Genomic DNA, 17,391 nt, shown 5'->3' with positions numbered 1-17,391 from the left:
TGCTCGTGCAAGCACGACCTCAGGTAAGACCCAATGAATTGAACACCGTGTGCCTGGTTGTACCAAAACCAGACAACTATGATATAGCGAGTGAGACACTGTAGGCGCATCGCGATGCGTCTTGGAAGGTGATATTCACGTCTTGAGAACGACATCATTTCAGCCTTTGCGGACCCTCGATGAAGGGCTGCCGCATAATGTCGAGTGCAACATCGACGCTCACCTAATGCAATCGGCATCTTGCACGTACGTTTTCTTTGCATGGCTTGAAAGATTGAAATTTTTCGCAATAAAACCAATACCGTACTGGGTTCATCGGAGTACCCAGTAGATTATGGCGCATAATAAGGTCAATCTAGTGTTGTATAGCAGCAACTCGAACTCGACGATATGATCAACTTGTCTCTATATAAAAATACAACGACAGACGATAAATCAAGTTAGGCAATATAAACACTACTCATTATGCACATGTTACGGATCAGGGTTTCATATCTCGTACTAGTTTTCTACGACACCGCGACAAAATTTGGGTACGTGCTGCGCACAACACAGTTCATCATGACGGGTCTATAATGACGTCATATTTCCAATAAATGATGCATCATAAGTACCTTGCCTAAGGTTGGGTTGTCGCAAAGACCGCTCTATGCATTTTACTATCCCTGGGGCTTCCCGCCGGCGCTGCTTTTCGTCCCGTCCGCCACATCTTGAGCAGGACACAAGCAATATACGCAGCGGCAACCACCGCAACTACGACGCAATACACAACAATAAAGGCGTGGTTATCAACAGAGAGGCCAGCGAGCTGCAGTCCAAGACCGCCATTGATTCATTCCCAGAATGATGAGCGAGCGGCCGTACCAGATGTGGAGGTAGCTGACGATGCCACGTTGCTTATTCCTGAGATAATGTCGGTGGTGGAGGTAACCCAGGAGGGGTTGTAGACTGACGAGGCAGACCAAAATGATGCCAAGTTGCGAATGACATTGTTTGAAGAACTGTGACGCCGGCGTCAGCCCAAATGTATGCGGACAAACTCGAAAAATGGCTGTCGGGGAGGGAGCATACCAGATCAGTCCGACGGGCGAGAGTGTAACCAACTCCAAAGCCTGCCCACATGGCCAAGAATGTGACGAGCTGCCAGCCTGCATGGATAGCCCATCTGCCCAGGAGCGACATCAATATCGCGCCGATGGGATAGCCGAGCACGAAGACGACAGCCATGACGATGCCGTGGGCGTACATAAGCGTCTGGATGGGGTCGTCTTGCACGACGACAACTACACCACCGCCAGGTGCTGACCCTGAGCCAGAGCCAGATGTAGAATCCCCGGCGTTGTCGTCACCGCCCGCAAATGGGTTCTGGTCCGACAAGATAGTCGCCTTGGAAAAGTCCACCGAAAACAAGGCATTCCCGTCATGGTAGCCAATCTGGGCGTCAAGGTCCGTCGAGGCCAACGAGCGGCCATGCTTCCACGCGCTCAGCCACGCATTTGACGAACCCAGGGCCAACTTGGAGCAACTGCTACACTTTACATTAGCAACCATCTGGCCATTCATTTCGCCCGACCCGGCAAGCAGCTCAACGCCAGCATTGGTCTTGTACACGGGCATGACATGGTTCAGGCCCCGTCTCGTACTGAGCGTCACGTTGCCAGCGCCGTCAGCATACATGACAAACATGTCCGCGCCATTCATGTGGTCGCCGATGCCCAGGCCAACCCACTGGTAGGACGCTTTCGCGCGGATCTGGATGTAGACGCTGCCGGAGCCAGTAGAGGCAGCGGCTTCGGGGACGCCCCATCGGAAACAGATTTGGCCAGAGACGGGACAGTAGGATGTTGTTGCGGCATAGGCCGTAGCGGCTTCTTTTTCGTTATTTAGTCAGTACCATTGGCCGGCTGGAAAGGAGAAGAAACGGAGCTTACGCAGTGCGGCGAGCCCAGCGACGAGTGCGGTGTCTCTCATGGTGAGTCTCAATGACAGTGCGCTCTCTCTCGCAAATCACTTTCTTTCAGAAGGTTTCGTCGCGATCAAGAAGAGCAGAGAAGCAAGGTTGTCACGGCAGTCGCACAGCCTAAAAGTCGGAGTACTTGGACAGTCATAAATATCTCCCGGTCTTGCGATACTCATCCATCGGCCCCAGCGCAAAGGCAACACAGCAGACTCTGGTAAATTCCGAATCTTCATTTCTCGATTGGCCACCCATTTCTACCGCTAAGCTTGCTTCCGCTACGGCAATTGGTGTTCCGGGTTGCCCCCCATGATAGCTGTGCTTCCTTGGGTGGTGTTTGCCGGGCCAGCAGGACGTAACTATTGGGTCGTTGCTTGTGTGCGTCTCCCGCGACGCTCTAGACTCGGGATTCAGTATTGACCCGCGCTTGGCTGGATTGGCTGCGATGAACAGGCTAGGTTCATCCGTGCCCGGAGCAGCGTGTTCCCGGGGCATTGGTTTTTGTCGTCGTGGCGCAGCGAACGTACGGGTATTGGGCCAATTCAGCCACGGGAATATGGAATAGCGGGCGCTGGAACGGGGACAGCCAGCGTAGGTGGTAGTTGTTTAGAGCTGGTGTATCGGGTGGGTTGTGTTGTACCGACTAGTGGTTTCCGCCGCTCGAGCAAACAAAGTCTGTCGGAATCGACGACGCAAGTAGCACTCGCTGCGCTTGCTGGCATGACTCTTGTGCTTCATCACAAGCGGATGACTTCAGCCGATCATTATCATTGTCGGCAGCCGGCTCAATCGACGGCTTGAGTTGTCCCATGGTGGCAGTGAACTCTACAGACAACTCGACGCCAGAAACCCATCCTTCACTAATACAGGCCGGTGTAAGAATCGATGCAACGCAAACTCCAAGGCTACAACTCGACAAGAAACAGCGCTAAAGGAATAGTGTCTGTACAAAGTCTCGCCGTGTCCCCCGTTTATGTTTCAATATTGCCGAAGTCAGCACAACTACACCACATGTAGGACGCTCTAAGTAAACACCAAGGGAAAGCAATTCCTCTCTACCACGACGGAGGTAAATGCTGTTCTCTCTAGCCTCTTTTCTCTCATTAAAAGCCTTTCTTCCCCGTGAGAACTGACAGAATTGGTTCAGCAAAGGATTTGTGCATTTAGACGTCAAAGCGTGCATCCGCCTACGACGGCTGGTCGTGCACATGGCCGTTGACTCTTTTTACTGGCATTGCCCAAAGTCAAACGGTAATAACAGAAGGGAAAAGTAAAAAAAAAAACCTTCACTCCATTTAGCCTTGAGAATCGTAAACGGCGGAATTTCTCCAAGACACACACTCCAACCCTGTTCCGTGGCCCCGGGATAAGACCGCTAGCCGACGGGAGGAAGCAGAGGCAACGACAGCGCAAAGGGGGAAAAGGCTTGCTGCATGAAATCCTACGTAAATTTATCCTCAAGACACGGCTCAGAAACGCTTGCCGTCTTTCTTGATCCCCATCTGTGCGCCTCTTCTTCCCGCAATGTCTCATCCAGCCACACAGCTATCACGACATTTCTCACGTACCGCCTGCATGATTTTTGACCCAGTGACTTATCATTTACTTATCTGGACCCGGATTGCTTGCTTCGTACACTGCTCAACACCAGTCTCACTTGGATGCTCTGTCAACCTGTCTGAGAGAACATGCACTCCCCATTGCTCGACATCGTATGGGCTCTGAGGCAACACATCAATGCAACCACTCTGAATTATCAGCTGAGACAACTCGTCCTGATTTGTCTTCTGCAGCCTTGTTCATTCATTGGGGTTGTGTGCTGCGATGATGGGCGCAAGACATGGCCATCAACATCGCGGGTAGAGGCTAGAGCTGCCTTCCAATGCTGCTCACAAGTACCATGATTGCCATCATTTCTTCCGTAAATATTTGGCTCATGGAAATCACAAGATCTAGTAAACCTGGTCGGCACTTGCTGGGCCGCAGGGTTTACAAATGCCAACCGACAAATTGGAAACGAGCCTGTCCGTCGGGGGCCAGTTGACCGTTGCGATGCATGGCTTGATTGATACATTAAACTTCGAGCTTCATCTCCAATACTGCGATGACTGCACCAAAGGCAGGGTAGCGTCAGTTGAGACTTCTAACCGTCCAGTCCAAAAAAGGTGTGTTTCTCCCAGTGAAACATGATGGCCGCCCATTTGTGCCAGCTTCTTATGCTGCACGTACTTGGTTCGACCATTCAAACGATATGTCTTGAGTTCATCGAGGACATCACTCATTCCAGCAAGTTCCCCGCGTGTTGGGGGCCGCAGGTCCGAGGGCATTACTGCGGCGCTCCACGCGACATGAAAGATGAAGCATCTGGATGGTGCCCCGGCTAGAACCTGAGCTGGACTTACAGGCCCAACACCATCTCTTACATGGCGCTCAAGGACCAGCCGTCGATAATCTTTCAGTGCTTCCGGTGCATCAGGGACATCTGGACCTGCCCATACGGGAATGGAAAATCTATCTCCGTTCCAGTTGGCATCATATGTGACAAACTCTGGGTTGTCTCGGTCAGATCCAGACGCCTGGCTACCAACTGCAGCAGGACTGTGTACAGCCACCCTTTTGGAATGCAGCACTCGTCTAGCGGGAGATCTCGACCAGCTCTCCATTCGTTCATCTTCAAAAAAACTGAAGACCTTTTCCCCACTGTTCATCAACTCCTCTGGGTCAAGATCTTCTGACGTCAAAAAGCCCTCTTCCATAGAATCAGGTTCGAATTCTAGCCTCAAATGTCTCAGACCCTGTAAGACGCCAGGGCTGCGCCGCGTCGATGCGCTGAATGACGCGTCTTGGATCCCGCGCTCTTGGATGGCCAGTAGTTCGAGGAATTGAAGTAGTCGCGAGATCAACGGCCCGGATGACCGACGAGGAAGACAAGTCAAGGTTAGAGATAGCAGGCGTGGGTTCATATCTGGTATAAATGTTTGGGGATAGGTCGTCTCTACACGTCGTAGAATGGTCGTTTCGGCCAGAAACAATCGTGCCAAGGACGACAATCCCACCACTTGCAAACTCGGTATATTCGTTACGAGAGAATGGTGAATTCTGAGCACACGGAGGTTGGACGAAAATACTGGCCTGAACAAATGTGCTGCGCCCAAAATACCGTACAGGTTAGAATTAGGTGGCCAAGCCTTGCGGTAACTCCCAACGTTGGGGAGCAGAGGCATGGAATCGCAAGTTAGGTCCTCTATATGACCGTTGGATACACGCAGTAGTTTTTGTATGCCATGGGCGGAAAGGCGGTTATACGATAGACGAAGATGAGTGATGCCTGTGGAAAATAGATAGTCGTCAGTTCCTAAGCGGCTTTGATGTTCCTCCGACATTGTTTCTTTCGCAGCGTCAGCACTATCTCTTCGCACCGTTCTGTTTCCATCCAACCTAGGAACTTGATATTCCTGCAGCGCCATGTTAATTTCACTGATATAAGCCGGGGCGTCGACAAAGTATCGCTCTGGGTGACAAAATGATCCACTAAGATCAGACTCTTGTATGCAGAGAAAATGCCCGTAGTCAGCTGTTCCCCAAGACTGTGTAATTATTTTTCCTTCAATCTGGAAATGGTCACTGGTGCGCAACTGTGAAGCAGACAAGCCCCAGTCTTTGAAAATCTGGACTGCATCGTCTGAAATTTTGTTACTGCCCACATCCAAGCTCCAAAGCTGAGGTCCAAATCGCCTCATTAACAGACACAACGCCGAGTCATCCAGTTCTCTTCCTCTCACTTTTAGTATTCGCAGAGCCGGCAGTAAATTCGACTGGAGCAGCGAAATTAGCGAACCCGGAAGATTGGATATGTCCAGATATATCAGTTTTTGGAGATGTGGGGTATTGAAGAACACGTTGGGGAGCTGACAAGAGCAGTCTTTGATTGAGAGAATACGAAGATTATTCAGACCAAGAGCTGCCGAAGACTGGGGCCCTAACAAGGCTGCATGGTCGATATCAGCATGACCATCAAGAAGAATGGTGTTCACATTAGGCAGTAGTGTTAACGCCCGCTGCAAACTGCTTGTTAACGTTCTTTCGTCTTGGTCTGATGAGAAGTCGAAGGCGTCCTTGGCAAAAGATCTTGCGTCTAGAGCTTGAACAAGGTCTCGAGTTGCATGCCCAACTCGATCAAGCTTATTGAATACAAAGTCAAACCACCAAGTCAAATCTAGAGTTGAACAACCGCGTGGTCAACACTGAGTTCCGCCAAAACGCTGAGGAAAGGACATTTTCCTTGCCTGTAGCTATAGTCGCTGGGATATTCTACACACTCACCATCTCCCGGATCAAGACCAATGCGTCTGACCGAACACAAGAGGTCGCTCCACAATCGTGGAGCAAAGATTTGTCGAAATCGATGACTGACCAGACACAAGGAGCGGTAGTCATCAAATTCGCAGAATGGAGCAACCAAAAGGAGCCAATCTGTTTTGGCGGTAGCTTCTTGATATGACGGTAAGAAAGACATGCCCACACGCCCACAACGTATCAACAATACTTTATGCACCAAGACCAGTGGCAGGGGCAGGGCGTACTGGTGAGTCAACGCCCTTGGACAACCGTTTTAGACGGTCTCGGTGTCGTAGGTACTACCGTATTGGAAAGAGGTGGTAGACGGTCTTTGATCAAACGCCAAGTCCCCGTGTTGGACGGAATCAAACATCGTGTCCCCCTGTCAGCTCCCGAGGCCATTCGCCATCAGCCAGTAGGGAGCCGCGGCAAAGGCAGGCAAATGCAAGTGATAAAACTGCAAATGCATAAAGGAAAGAACAGGCCCTGGGCCTTAGCAGAGGCGCATGGCTCTGTGGAGCGTGAGCTGAAGTTTGCTGAGGCACACGTTAACTCGCTGATATGAACGGTTGACAGTTGAGCGAGGGCGACGACGAGGGGCGTCGAGATACAAGCTCGGAGCGTGGCATAAAGGCGGCGGCGTTACGTCACTTCGGACACAAGTCGCCATAGTCCGTCGGTCTACTTTGTGCACTCGGCTTATGCAAAGGCGGAGCTTGGAAGTGGGTCTTCGCCATGTACGGAGTATTCCAAATCGACATTTTGTACTACGTACTAGTTACCTAGGTATTATAGGTGCGCATGAAGTGTGCCTCTGAATTGCACGGCAGGCCGACACCTGGCGGCAAGTGGAACGCACCGGAGTCTGCGGCCGCGGCCGCGGCCGCCAGTCACCAAGCTAAAAGGCAAGCGCGGGTTGTCTCAAGTGCCCAAGTGGGCTGCGCCTGCAACTGGCTGCCTGAGAGTTGCATCGATGTCAGCTTCACCGGCCCCTTGAACAGGGCTTGTGGCCACTTGAGCAGCTAGAATGCAGGCAACTTTGCTCTGTGCAACGCTGGTTATTTTAACACTTTGAGCATCGCTGCAGGACAAAGAAAAGACGGTGCTCGTCATACCGGACTCAGATGAGCACCACACGCTGCGAACCACTGATCGACCGATCTGCCACCCATGTCCCAGGCGAATATCTAATCCACTCAATCGAACTTTGTCGATCCACATACAGATAAAGCACGGCTATACAAGCAAAATTCCATGTCGCAACATGGGAATTTTTCCCGATGGACTCTGCAGGTATGAGGAATTCTCGGATTCTTGAACGAGCGCTAAGCCAGACTATGATAAACTATAAATGATCTGGCGATTACGATTTACCCGGCTCAGCTGAGGCGCTCACGCCCTAAGCCATGGCCGCCCTTCGTCACCACCGGAAATGTGACAGGTCCGATTTGAAGCTATGGCCAGCATCATCAGCATCCGATCTCGAGTTCCCGAGGCTGCCGCAGACCACTATCCAGTCTGATAGATCCCACGCCTAAGTGGATCGCCCGATCAAACCTTTGGATTGTGACTCGAGATGCCAGCGGACTATTAGCCCAGCCCCGGTTCGCCTGATGCCTTGGACTACGGCGTGGCGTACCTGAATGCCTATCCAACTCGAGATGAGAAACACATTGACAAATTCTGACCCCGTTCGGGAATGACGAGCACCCACAAGTGCCCTCGCAAAGGGGAATATCCAGCGAGATCGCCGAAACACATCCATCTAGTCTTCTGCCAAAGTGGCCACCTTGACCAGACGCCCACCTACCAGGCGGATGGCGCTTTGTGATCTTTGCTGCCGCTCCGTACCTAGCGGCACGGCCCTGGAGCACATACTCCCGCCGGTTCAATCGCGGTCACTGCTGTTAGTTCGGGCGGACCCTCGTTCCCGTCCGTCTCCACGAGGAAGCGGCCGTCTGGGTCTTTGTCCTTGCGCCGATGCAGTACTCCGTACTGTCCAATACCCGGACCCCGCTGCTCGAGAGGTTTCCTATCCTGGCGGTCACTAGTCGGCCAACTGGCTCATCAATTCCATGCACTCAAGGTGGGGAGCAGGATGGTTGAATCTCTGCTCCCGGGTCTTGGGGGAAACTAAGCTGCTACAGCAGATCAATCAATCACTGAGAATTGAAACGCCATTGCGGAGATGTCAGGCACTGTCCTCGTTCAGATTTCTACTCCATTTTTCTCAGTGTGGCGTTCGCCCAGGGGGCCTAGTCAGGCTAGGTCTCGTTCATGTTGTGCATCTGACAACAATCATTTTCATGTTGGGTGATGGCATATGATCAGGGTTTCCCCAGATTTTCTCTCAGCCGCCATCGACGGTTCAACTAGCCAGAGCAATGGTGACACAACCGTCAACACTTGGGGTGTGGACATGCACCGTGAGGTGTAGCGGCATATTTTCGATTCAACTGAGAGGAAAAGCCACCAAGGGGGTGGTGCGGTGATAGACCCTGTACCAAGTACCGAAGTATACTATCGTTGCTTTGCGGGAGCAGTACCGAGCATTCTCGCCAGCCCGGTAGTCTGGCACCGGGAAACACATATGCAGGTTTAAATGCCCTTTCTGTGATGGATGATAGCCGTCCAAGTTCCCAGAAAGGGCTCAAGTGCAGAATTTGTTTGAAACCACTACAACTCCAGGAAGGGCATATCAACACACTGAACCCTGCAATGTGCCTCTTTCTGCAGCTACGATAGGACCAGGAACGCGAGCCATTCGCCACAAAAGGGTGGAGTATATTGTCTTTGCTGCATTGGGACCTGCGTCTGGCGCAATATGCTGAGAGACAGAACTGCGGAATTGGGCTGGGTCTGACTCCAGATGGAAGTTTTTTTTCTAGTCAATATGTCCCGATTTGCACAATGAGGCAAAACTGCAATCCTTCTTCCGTACACCTCTATACCACCAGCATTCAACAATATTTTGCTTTTTGGCCTTGATTTTTTTTTTTTCCTTCTAGGAGAAGGGCAGAGCTAAAACCATCATTTCTTTTCGATCACACGCGTAAATACAATAGCATTCGTGGCGCGGGAGAAAACCGTATTCTCCACTGTCCCCTGCAAGCTGGATGAAATTGCCAGAAACAAGCAAATATGGCGAACGGCGCTAGTTGCATCTTTAAGCCACTCGAGCGACTCAAGCAATCTGCCGCGGTTCAAAAGAAGGTTGCATCACCGAATACTTTCAAAGTCAGAAACAAGAGAAAAAGAAAGGTGCAAAAAAAGCAAGTAGATGGAACAAATGCCGGGTCGATGGGACATGCATACACTGCACACCCCCAGCTTTCCACACTTGTTTGTTGCCTACGGGCTCCGATTAAGAATCCCAAAGCAGACTGGGTTGTTAGTTTCCTCCTTGTCTTCATCCTTCTCCAGAACTAGTGCAAGTAGGTTGTTTCAGTCATGGAGATATCTTCTTACAGCTTATGGCGCTATACTACTGGGACTGCACTTGAGAGGACTTGGTATAAACCGCACGGTCACGACGATCACCGACTCGGAGTCAACTCCCCGGAATCCAAGTGGCCACTTGACGGTCTTTCGTCTGCCCCCCTTCTCTCCGCTTATCTAAACCCCGTTACTTTTGGCCCCGGGCGCAACTTGACAGAAGCAAAAATGCAGTTTGTTTCTAATCATGCATGAGAAAACTGAAACCTACCCGATGGCTTTGTTCTCCAATCGAACCCCAAACAGGCGGCAAAGCGGTTAGCATCGATGCAACGTGGGGCTGTTGGAAAACGTGCCTTGGGTTAGACCTGATAGCCCCCCCCCGCCTTTTTACGCCCAGTGATTGGGCTTGTGTTACCGGCCTACTGTGGTGTATCATGAAACCCGTGGTTATCAGTTCCTTAATGCTGGGTACAGAGTCCGGCTGGGCTGTGCGACAGATGTCCTGACGCGGTTCTGCTGCCTGGCGGCAATGAGTGGTCGAAGTACGGAACACAGTATACCGTGGCATGTAGATCTGAGACACTATAGAGAGCCCGCGACTTGTGCTTTCAAAGGAATTCTTGACCCAAGGCTGAAGCTGAATGATCACCAGTCTCCCGCCACTTATAGCCTGATGCACCGACGTTGCATCATGCGCAATGGCAGACCGGCCTGTTGGACTACATTTGACAACTCACACACTAAGATTTCACCTTAGGGAGGAATATGTTTGGTCGAGACTAGATTACATTGTTTGTATACTACAGTACAATACGTTTATGTCGGTGCCCTTTGTAAAATACACTTCCACACTTATGGCACCAATTATGGCCATCAGGGCTGCCGTTGAGGCAGCGTGGCTACCTGTACAGAACCCGGCATTATTCTTGCTTTTCCCTTTGCTTCCACCATCCCAGTTCATTTCCAGCGTTAAAACATGATGTCCGGCCTCGCGCTATCCTCGCAGCCGTGTATTGAGGCTCAATCTCCCGGGTCTCTCTTCCACTGGCACATTGCCGACCCATATGATAATGATGTATGCACCAAAATTGAAAATTAAAAGGAAAAATTCTCTCCTCCTCTCCCGCCTAGGATATCAAAATCAGGCCCCATTCCGCCCAGTTTCGTGAAGGTCGGTACGAAACCCGTAAACAAAACCAAGATGCGCCGAAACATGTGACAAGGTTTGCGAACAGTCAACTAGAAAGTGTAAAGAGAAATAGAAATGGAAATAGGTCAAGAAGTCAAAAGTGAGACAAGGTCGACGTGCGGTCAAAGTGGCGGGGTCGTTGTGCATGTATTGCAGTATTGAAAAGAACATGGTTCAGCCGCACTATGATGATTGCTTTGCTGTTGAATGACCGTTGCAGCACAACGGTTGGAAGAAAGGTCTCCAAGGGTATCTATCCTCCATGACTGAGCAAGTAATGACCCATCGCGGAGCCGTGCAGATTAGCTGCTGCAATTAGATCGACCTTGTTTCTTTTCTCGTCCAGCCTCTATCCTGAACGAGACGACGAAGTACGCTTTAGGCTGCATGTCTCGGCATCTACCCCACAGAGTGGATGCCGAGCCAGGGACAGGGGGTATGCATCATCTATGTAGCAACCTGGCACACGCAAAAGGCAATGGAGAAAAGTGAAATCAGTAGTCATCGCCCCGCTTATCGGCTGACTTTGATTTCGGTGGCGCTCTGCGCTTGCGACTGCGCTCCTCCTGTTCGATAATGGGGACTGCGGCGGGGATGAATTCGACGCCGCGATTCCTGCTGTTGGGGCGGGCGTGTAGCTTGCGGTGATTGTTCAGGTTGTCTTGACGGTTGAATTGGTCTTTTCCACAGAATTCGCAGGAGAAACGGTTTGGTCCCTCGCCGTGGAAGCTAGGTGACTGTTAGTGAGGTTTTGTAAGTGGGTTGGCAACTCGGAATACTCACGTCTGCTTGTGACGTTTTAAATGTTCGTTACGGCGGAAAGCCTTGTGGCACCCGGGATAGTCACATTTGCACATGGCTCGGCGAACCACATCAACGCCACCATCTGACTTGCTGCCAGATGCCTTGCGTGAAGCCCGGATTTGGGCACGTTGTAACTCGTTGGTCTTTCTTTGAATCTCATGTACCATCATTTTTCGATGGGCGCGCAGCCGGCCGGGAGAAGGTGGTGCATGTAAGTGGTAGGTACCAAGAGGAGACTGAGAGTGTCTGTCCATATCTAACCCCTCAAGCTCCAAGGGGCCAAGGCCCTTCTGGGAGAAGAAAGAGATAGGGCTCTCGTTTGAACATGACCATGATGATGTGGACTCAGCAACCTCGGATCCGGACAGGCTGTGAGTTGGTGTCATCATGAACGAAGTAGGACCCATTGTCGTCGGTGAGATTGTGTACATCGGATAAGATCCGGAAGGTGTAATAGATCCAATGGAGTGTCTTGATGCCAGGTTCATCTCGAGCATGTGGTCGTAGTCTGGAGTGACCATTCCATCCAACTTCTTCATGGGAGTTGTTGGAATCGCCTCATTGAATGACAGATGTTCTGGTTCTCCCTTGACAGGACCTCCAAACATATACTTGGACATGTGACCAGAAGGTGAGGTGAGCTCGCTGTGGTGAGCAGCAAAAGGATTGTATGCGCCATCGAAATCCAGGCTGAGTTCATTTGGTGTAGATCGTCGTGATGTAGGAGTAAAAGGCTCGTACGCAGAGGATGCTGATGAGAAGCTTGTGCCAGCCGAAGGGCAGGGCAGGGACTGACTGCACATGCTGAAGCTGTCGTCCATATCGAATCGGAAGTCCGACTCAAACTGCATGATGATGATAGTTGTGGGCGTTGCTGTGATTGTTGGTGGGTGTTGTGATTGGCGGTGTGGTGTTGTTGTTGTTGTTGTTGCTGTTTGCAAACAAGAGAGTAAAAAGAGTGAAATTATTCTCGGCTTTCACGCTCGAGAACAGGTCTAAGTAATGCTTACCGGTAACTCAAGGCAGTGTTGAGAACGGTATGTAAAATAAAGCAAGGTGAAAGGACCTGAGGGCAGACAAGGAGTGGTTCTGGTCGGGAATGTTTTTTTCAACGGAAAGAGGACGGACGCCCCTGAAGATATACTGTCGAGGTGGAATGAGTTGTGGAGGAATATACCGACCGAGTGAGACAACCCAAGGTGCAGATCAACCCCAGTCGATCGAGAGACCTTGTGGTGCTGAGCGAGAGACGCCGAGAGACAGATGGTGTATACAGTCTGTGTGGGAAAGGAATGAATGCAGAGATAGTCGAAAAGCCAACAAATCTCGATGGTAGGTCGATCAAGGAGGGCAGGCAGAAAAGGCTCCACAGGAACTATCGCTGGTATAGATTTGATGTTTTGGATATTTAGTGCCTTGTTTCGTCATCCCTCAAACTCGAACCATCCGACAACTGACAACTGATCTAAGGAGGAAGAGGAAAGAGGGAGAAGTGCTCGCAGAGTAGATATATAGGAATCCAGGTACAAGCTTGGGAGTTGCCGCCTCAATTTCAGCATCCACGTATTGTACGATGCCCCATTCGTCTTGGGGCCGTGGATGACTGACTATCGCTGGGATGCATCGTGCAAAAAGAACAAAGATCGTTCGTGCGACTAGGTATCCCAGCTGTGCCTGGGTACCTAGGTATGCTAAACTGGGCAGTGTGGATGCCACAGGGCTCGGGTGGATAATAGCTGGAAGTGGACGAGAAGGTGGACGAGATGTGGACGAGATGTGGACGAGAAGGTGGACGAGAAGGTGGACGAGAAGGTGGATATGTGTGTGGACTGAGGACGCGGGCCCACTTGATGGGATGGTTCGGATAGGGAAGATGGGATGGGACGGGGTGCAGGGAGTAGCCAGAGACAAGAGGTCCATGTCCCATGTATGGTAAAGTTGAGGCCAGGCCAAGAAGAGGTTTTGCGAGTCGAGGGTCTAGAGAGTTAAGAGCCGAGAGTCGGGCATCTACCTGGTCGAGGGGCGTGGCTTGGAGGTGTGGCGTGGGTCCAGCACCAAGTCGCAACTACTGGTCAACCTGGCTGCTTTGAACTTTGGCGGCTTTGAACCTGGCGACTTTGAACCTGACGCTGGCGACTTTGAACCTGGCACTGGCGACTTTGAACCTGGCGCTGGCGACTTTGAACCTCGCACCTCGGAATGTTCACGCCCTACACCTCGCGACATTTCACGCATCACGCCTCACGCCTCACGCCTCCTACTTCCCACCTCACTTCTCACTTTTCAGTTAACTCCCTTCCGTCCGAAAAAGTCCGCCTGTTGCAGTGGGCGTCGTGTCGTGTCGTGTCCTTCGCTTCCCGCTTGCCGTTTGCCGTTTTAATCCCATCTCAAACGCCGTCCACAGCCTCTGTCGGATAGTGCCACCGTTCTGATCTTGCTGGCCCTCTAATCATCTAAACCGGCATCTCTCCGTCTAGATCCATTGATATCAGCTCCGCTCCTGCGCCGTGATCCGCTCAGCAATGCAGCACAAAGCAATGCAAGGCGAGGCGAGGCACGCCTAGCAGGCACCGTACCGCTCGCTCTGCACTACTAGCAAACCGAGAAGAAATCAAGCGTCTTCCTGTGCTTTTTTTCCTGGGTATTACTGTGGGCGGCGCTCCTACGTATGCATTCCGGATGGAGGCACCACATAGAAAATGATATTTCACAGGCAGCTTTCGTAGCCCGACCAAGGCGAAGATTGATGGCGGCTTTTCCCCCACAGTCAACGGAGAATATGCCCGCAAAATTTTACTTCCGCCGCTGCAAGGTCCGTCAATACATCATCGCCCTGCAGTCGCTCCCCTTGTGAACTATGAATTGGCGCACTACATCCCCGCCGTCAATATCAGCGACTATACGGATAGATTGCCCGCTAGCCAGTCCAGGAACACACGATCGACACCCATGGGCCATGGCTTGCTCGGAACCCCATTGGCGAGCCCAATATCAGGGTACCAGCCACCTTGACCGGAGAACCTTGGGGCTACATCAGACGATGTGCTAGAGAAGGCAAGAAATCAATGGTGGTCACTAATGCTCGATCCTGCGAACAGACGGCGTTTCGGTCCGGCCCCGGCGCACAGTTCTACCATCCGGTCTCCTCGCTTCCAAGGGACGAGAGTCATATAGTTCGCGGGACCACAACCCACATCTGGGGAGACCTATTATTTCCTCGGTTTGTAATCAGGGCCTTCATCGCCCAGCGTCAAATTGCCAGTCTGGGCCAGATCTACCCACTATAAAACATTGACTAACACGGTGTGGGTGGCGGCTCAGCAAACCAGTAGGTGGTTGTCAGTGGAATGGAAAAGATGGCAAATTGCACTCCAAAACATCGAAGGTTGGTGAGACATCCATATCTCACCGGAGGCACGTCTCCGTACCGGGTTGTGAGCCAAAAGAATAAGGCCAGCTCAGATAAGAGAGTTTGAGTGTAGTCCAGCACTTGCGTACTCGCTCATGATACAGTTGTAGTCTTCATGGATGTAATACAACATGAACGTGCCTGCACCAATGCACACCACGCCAAACTTGCCTCGAAATGCACACAGAATCATGTGAGCACACAAGCCGATTTCTTGCAAGATTCGCCTTTGCCTGACCTAGGGGCAAAAAGCAAAGAGAGTTTCGCACTAGCGCAAGTCTCACACACTAAGAGGGTATCCAGAACTGTTTCCTATGGGCTGCCGCCTCGAACCAGCAAGCCAGGAACATGTTGTTTTTTTTTTAAGGAATACTGCTGGAGACGGTCTACGACGCTGGTCAAGTATTCCATCTCCTTCAAACGCCAACGCGGACGACAAATCTCATCACAGACTTACAAGTGGGCCTCAAGAGTTGAAGAGCTGCACTCTTGCCACGGCAATGTTTCGCACCTCATATCAGCCAAGATACCTGCAGTACTCATGAGTTGTTGCTTCATGTCCTGGAAGGCTCGGAAAGTAGACGTAATATGAATATCCCGGTCTGACAAATCCATTGTCTATAAGAGCTGCGTCTCTGGGGATCCGTATTATGAAGATGCGCTAACGAAGTGTGTTCCCCAAACCACATATATGAATTAACCCACACGCAGATGGCTCCAGTTCTACCAACCAAGGGTCTAGCTGTGTAGGGGTTTCTGATAGAGTAATAGAGGTTGTAGCGGCTGTGAAAGCTCAGGCTATACAAACCAACCTCCACATACCCAAACGCTCTCCCTCCCTTGACAACAATTTGCTTCTTTACCAACTGCTTCGCGCAACCAAACCATATAAGAAGAAAGATGAAGCAGATCTATACTTGATCTATGCTGGGTCAATCCACCGCAATAAAGATTACAGAGGCCACGGCCGATTCAAGAATCTAGCACCTTTGAGGCAAAGTTTACCTTCCAAGTCGAGTCGACGTTGAGGCACCTCTCTTGGCGCCGCCTTGGATCGGCACGTACCCGAACTCCGCTGTCCCCAATGGCTTTTTATGACAGGCTACTGAGCAAGCAGGGAGGATCAGTTACGATGGGAGACGACCACTCCATACTGGTGCCATCTAGTGGAAAGATCCTTGTCAGTGGGCTCGAAGTGCCTGCTTGTCACGCTGCTGTAATAAGTGGCCATGCATACATATTCAGTCTTGAGGCTAAGCTGATAGTCGAGCAGCTTCCTCTCGAAGACCTTCAATTAAACACTGACGCTAGATCACGAGAGACGGGGCGCCCAAGGGCACCAGCGCTCCTGAATAGGGCGTCACACCCTGTTCTTTGGATTTATTTCCTACTTGTCTTGGCGACTCCTTTGGTCTTGATAGTTCGTGTTCATGGAAACTGTTAGTCTGGTGCCCACGGCAACAAGGAAGCCACCAAAAGGTGCGGCTGGCGATACTGCATGCCATACATCACGTCGAACCTGTACGCATTTACCCATTTTCGCGCTTACCTGCGCTCGCCAGCCAAACCTGCAGGGCAGCCACCCAAACACCATCTCAGACGGTGGTACACCCTTTCTCCGATCAGCCCGATATCCAAATCATCGGTACTGCGCACGTGGTATTTAATTAATACTTGTGAGCAGACTCTCAGCCTCGACCGGCCACCATCAGCTTGGCGGCACCACATGATGTCTCCCCGAGATGCAGTCAAGCAAAGACAATGTTCCCCGGGCATATACTGTCCGATCCTGTTTACTCCGCGGTCTACCTTGTACTATACATGGAGCTATATCGTCGCTGGAGTGACACGTATTGAAGGAATTCAGCCATGCCGGGTAGAAAATCCGACCCTCGACTCAAATTTATATGATCAGTCACTTGCAAATCGGTCGTAAGTAATAGACTAAGCCCCAGCAACCAGACAGCCTCAACTCAGAATGGACCTTGCGCCATCAGCTTGGACGTCCCACAATGACAGGGTGCAACCGATCTGAACCGAGGACAAGGGTGCTCCCATTATGAATGGTGCAAGAATTCATTGGCAGGCAAAAGAGGGAGGAGAAGACCGTTTCTGAGTGTATGGCATCCTGTTTTGAAAGCATCCCTGAATGGTGGTGTTCCTGATCTGCGCTTCCCGAGGAGCCACAAATGTCGGCTTTAGCGTATTCGCCATCTGTATCGCTTTGTCACCCATCCATGAACGACGGTATTTTTC

At 51.2% G+C, this 17,391-nt stretch overlaps 5 protein-coding genes across 5 annotated transcripts; 1 reads left to right on the top strand and 4 right to left on the bottom strand.

The window, feature by feature from the left end:
* Positions 1 to 897: 897 nt before the first annotated feature.
* On the bottom strand, positions 898 to 1,971 carry J3458_011756 (uncharacterized protein; the record flags this gene model as incomplete). The annotated part of the gene is made up of 2 exons (XM_066119981.1): positions 898 to 1,868; positions 1,932 to 1,971. 2 exons carry the CDS (start codon positions 1,969 to 1,971, stop codon positions 898 to 900), a joined length of 1,011 nt encoding a protein of 336 aa, XP_065975099.1.
* A 2,073-nt stretch (positions 1,972 to 4,044) lies between these two features.
* J3458_011755 (uncharacterized protein) lies at positions 4,045 to 6,853 on the bottom strand (the record flags this gene model as incomplete). Its single annotated transcript, XM_066119980.1, has 2 exons — positions 6,281 to 6,853; positions 4,045 to 6,173 (listed from the first exon to the last, which is right to left on the bottom strand). The coding sequence occupies exons 1-2, from the start codon at positions 6,471 to 6,473 to the stop codon at positions 4,045 to 4,047; spliced, it is 2,322 nt and encodes a 773-aa protein (XP_065975098.1). The 5' UTR covers positions 6,474 to 6,853.
* A 363-nt stretch (positions 6,854 to 7,216) lies between these two features.
* J3458_011754 (uncharacterized protein) lies at positions 7,217 to 9,541 on the bottom strand (the record flags this gene model as incomplete). The annotated part of the gene is made up of 1 exon (XM_066119979.1): positions 7,217 to 9,541. Exon 1 carries the CDS (start codon positions 7,514 to 7,516, stop codon positions 7,217 to 7,219), a length of 300 nt encoding a protein of 99 aa, XP_065975097.1. The 5' UTR covers positions 7,517 to 9,541.
* Positions 9,542 to 11,416: 1,875 nt separating this feature from the next.
* On the bottom strand, positions 11,417 to 12,577 carry J3458_011753 (uncharacterized protein; the record flags this gene model as incomplete). The annotated part of the gene is made up of 2 exons (XM_007813905.1): positions 11,417 to 11,651; positions 11,706 to 12,577. 2 exons carry the CDS (start codon positions 12,575 to 12,577, stop codon positions 11,417 to 11,419), a joined length of 1,107 nt encoding a protein of 368 aa, XP_007812096.1.
* A 2,673-nt stretch (positions 12,578 to 15,250) lies between these two features.
* Positions 15,251 to 15,727, top strand: J3458_011752 (uncharacterized protein; the record flags this gene model as incomplete). Its single annotated transcript, XM_066119978.1, has 1 exon — positions 15,251 to 15,727. The coding sequence occupies one exon, from the start codon at positions 15,251 to 15,253 to the stop codon at positions 15,725 to 15,727; it is 477 nt and encodes a 158-aa protein (XP_065975096.1).
* Between the last annotated feature and the right edge of the window lie 1,664 nt (positions 15,728 to 17,391).

The sequence above is a fragment of the Metarhizium acridum genome (genome assembly GCF_019434415.1).
Source record: "Metarhizium acridum strain ARSEF 324 chromosome Unknown scaffold_234, whole genome shotgun sequence".
Lineage (NCBI taxonomy): Eukaryota > Fungi > Ascomycota > Sordariomycetes > Hypocreales > Clavicipitaceae > Metarhizium > Metarhizium acridum.
The sequence above is the reverse complement of the archived record's forward strand: the minus strand, read 5'-3'. Positions and strand labels throughout refer to the sequence as shown.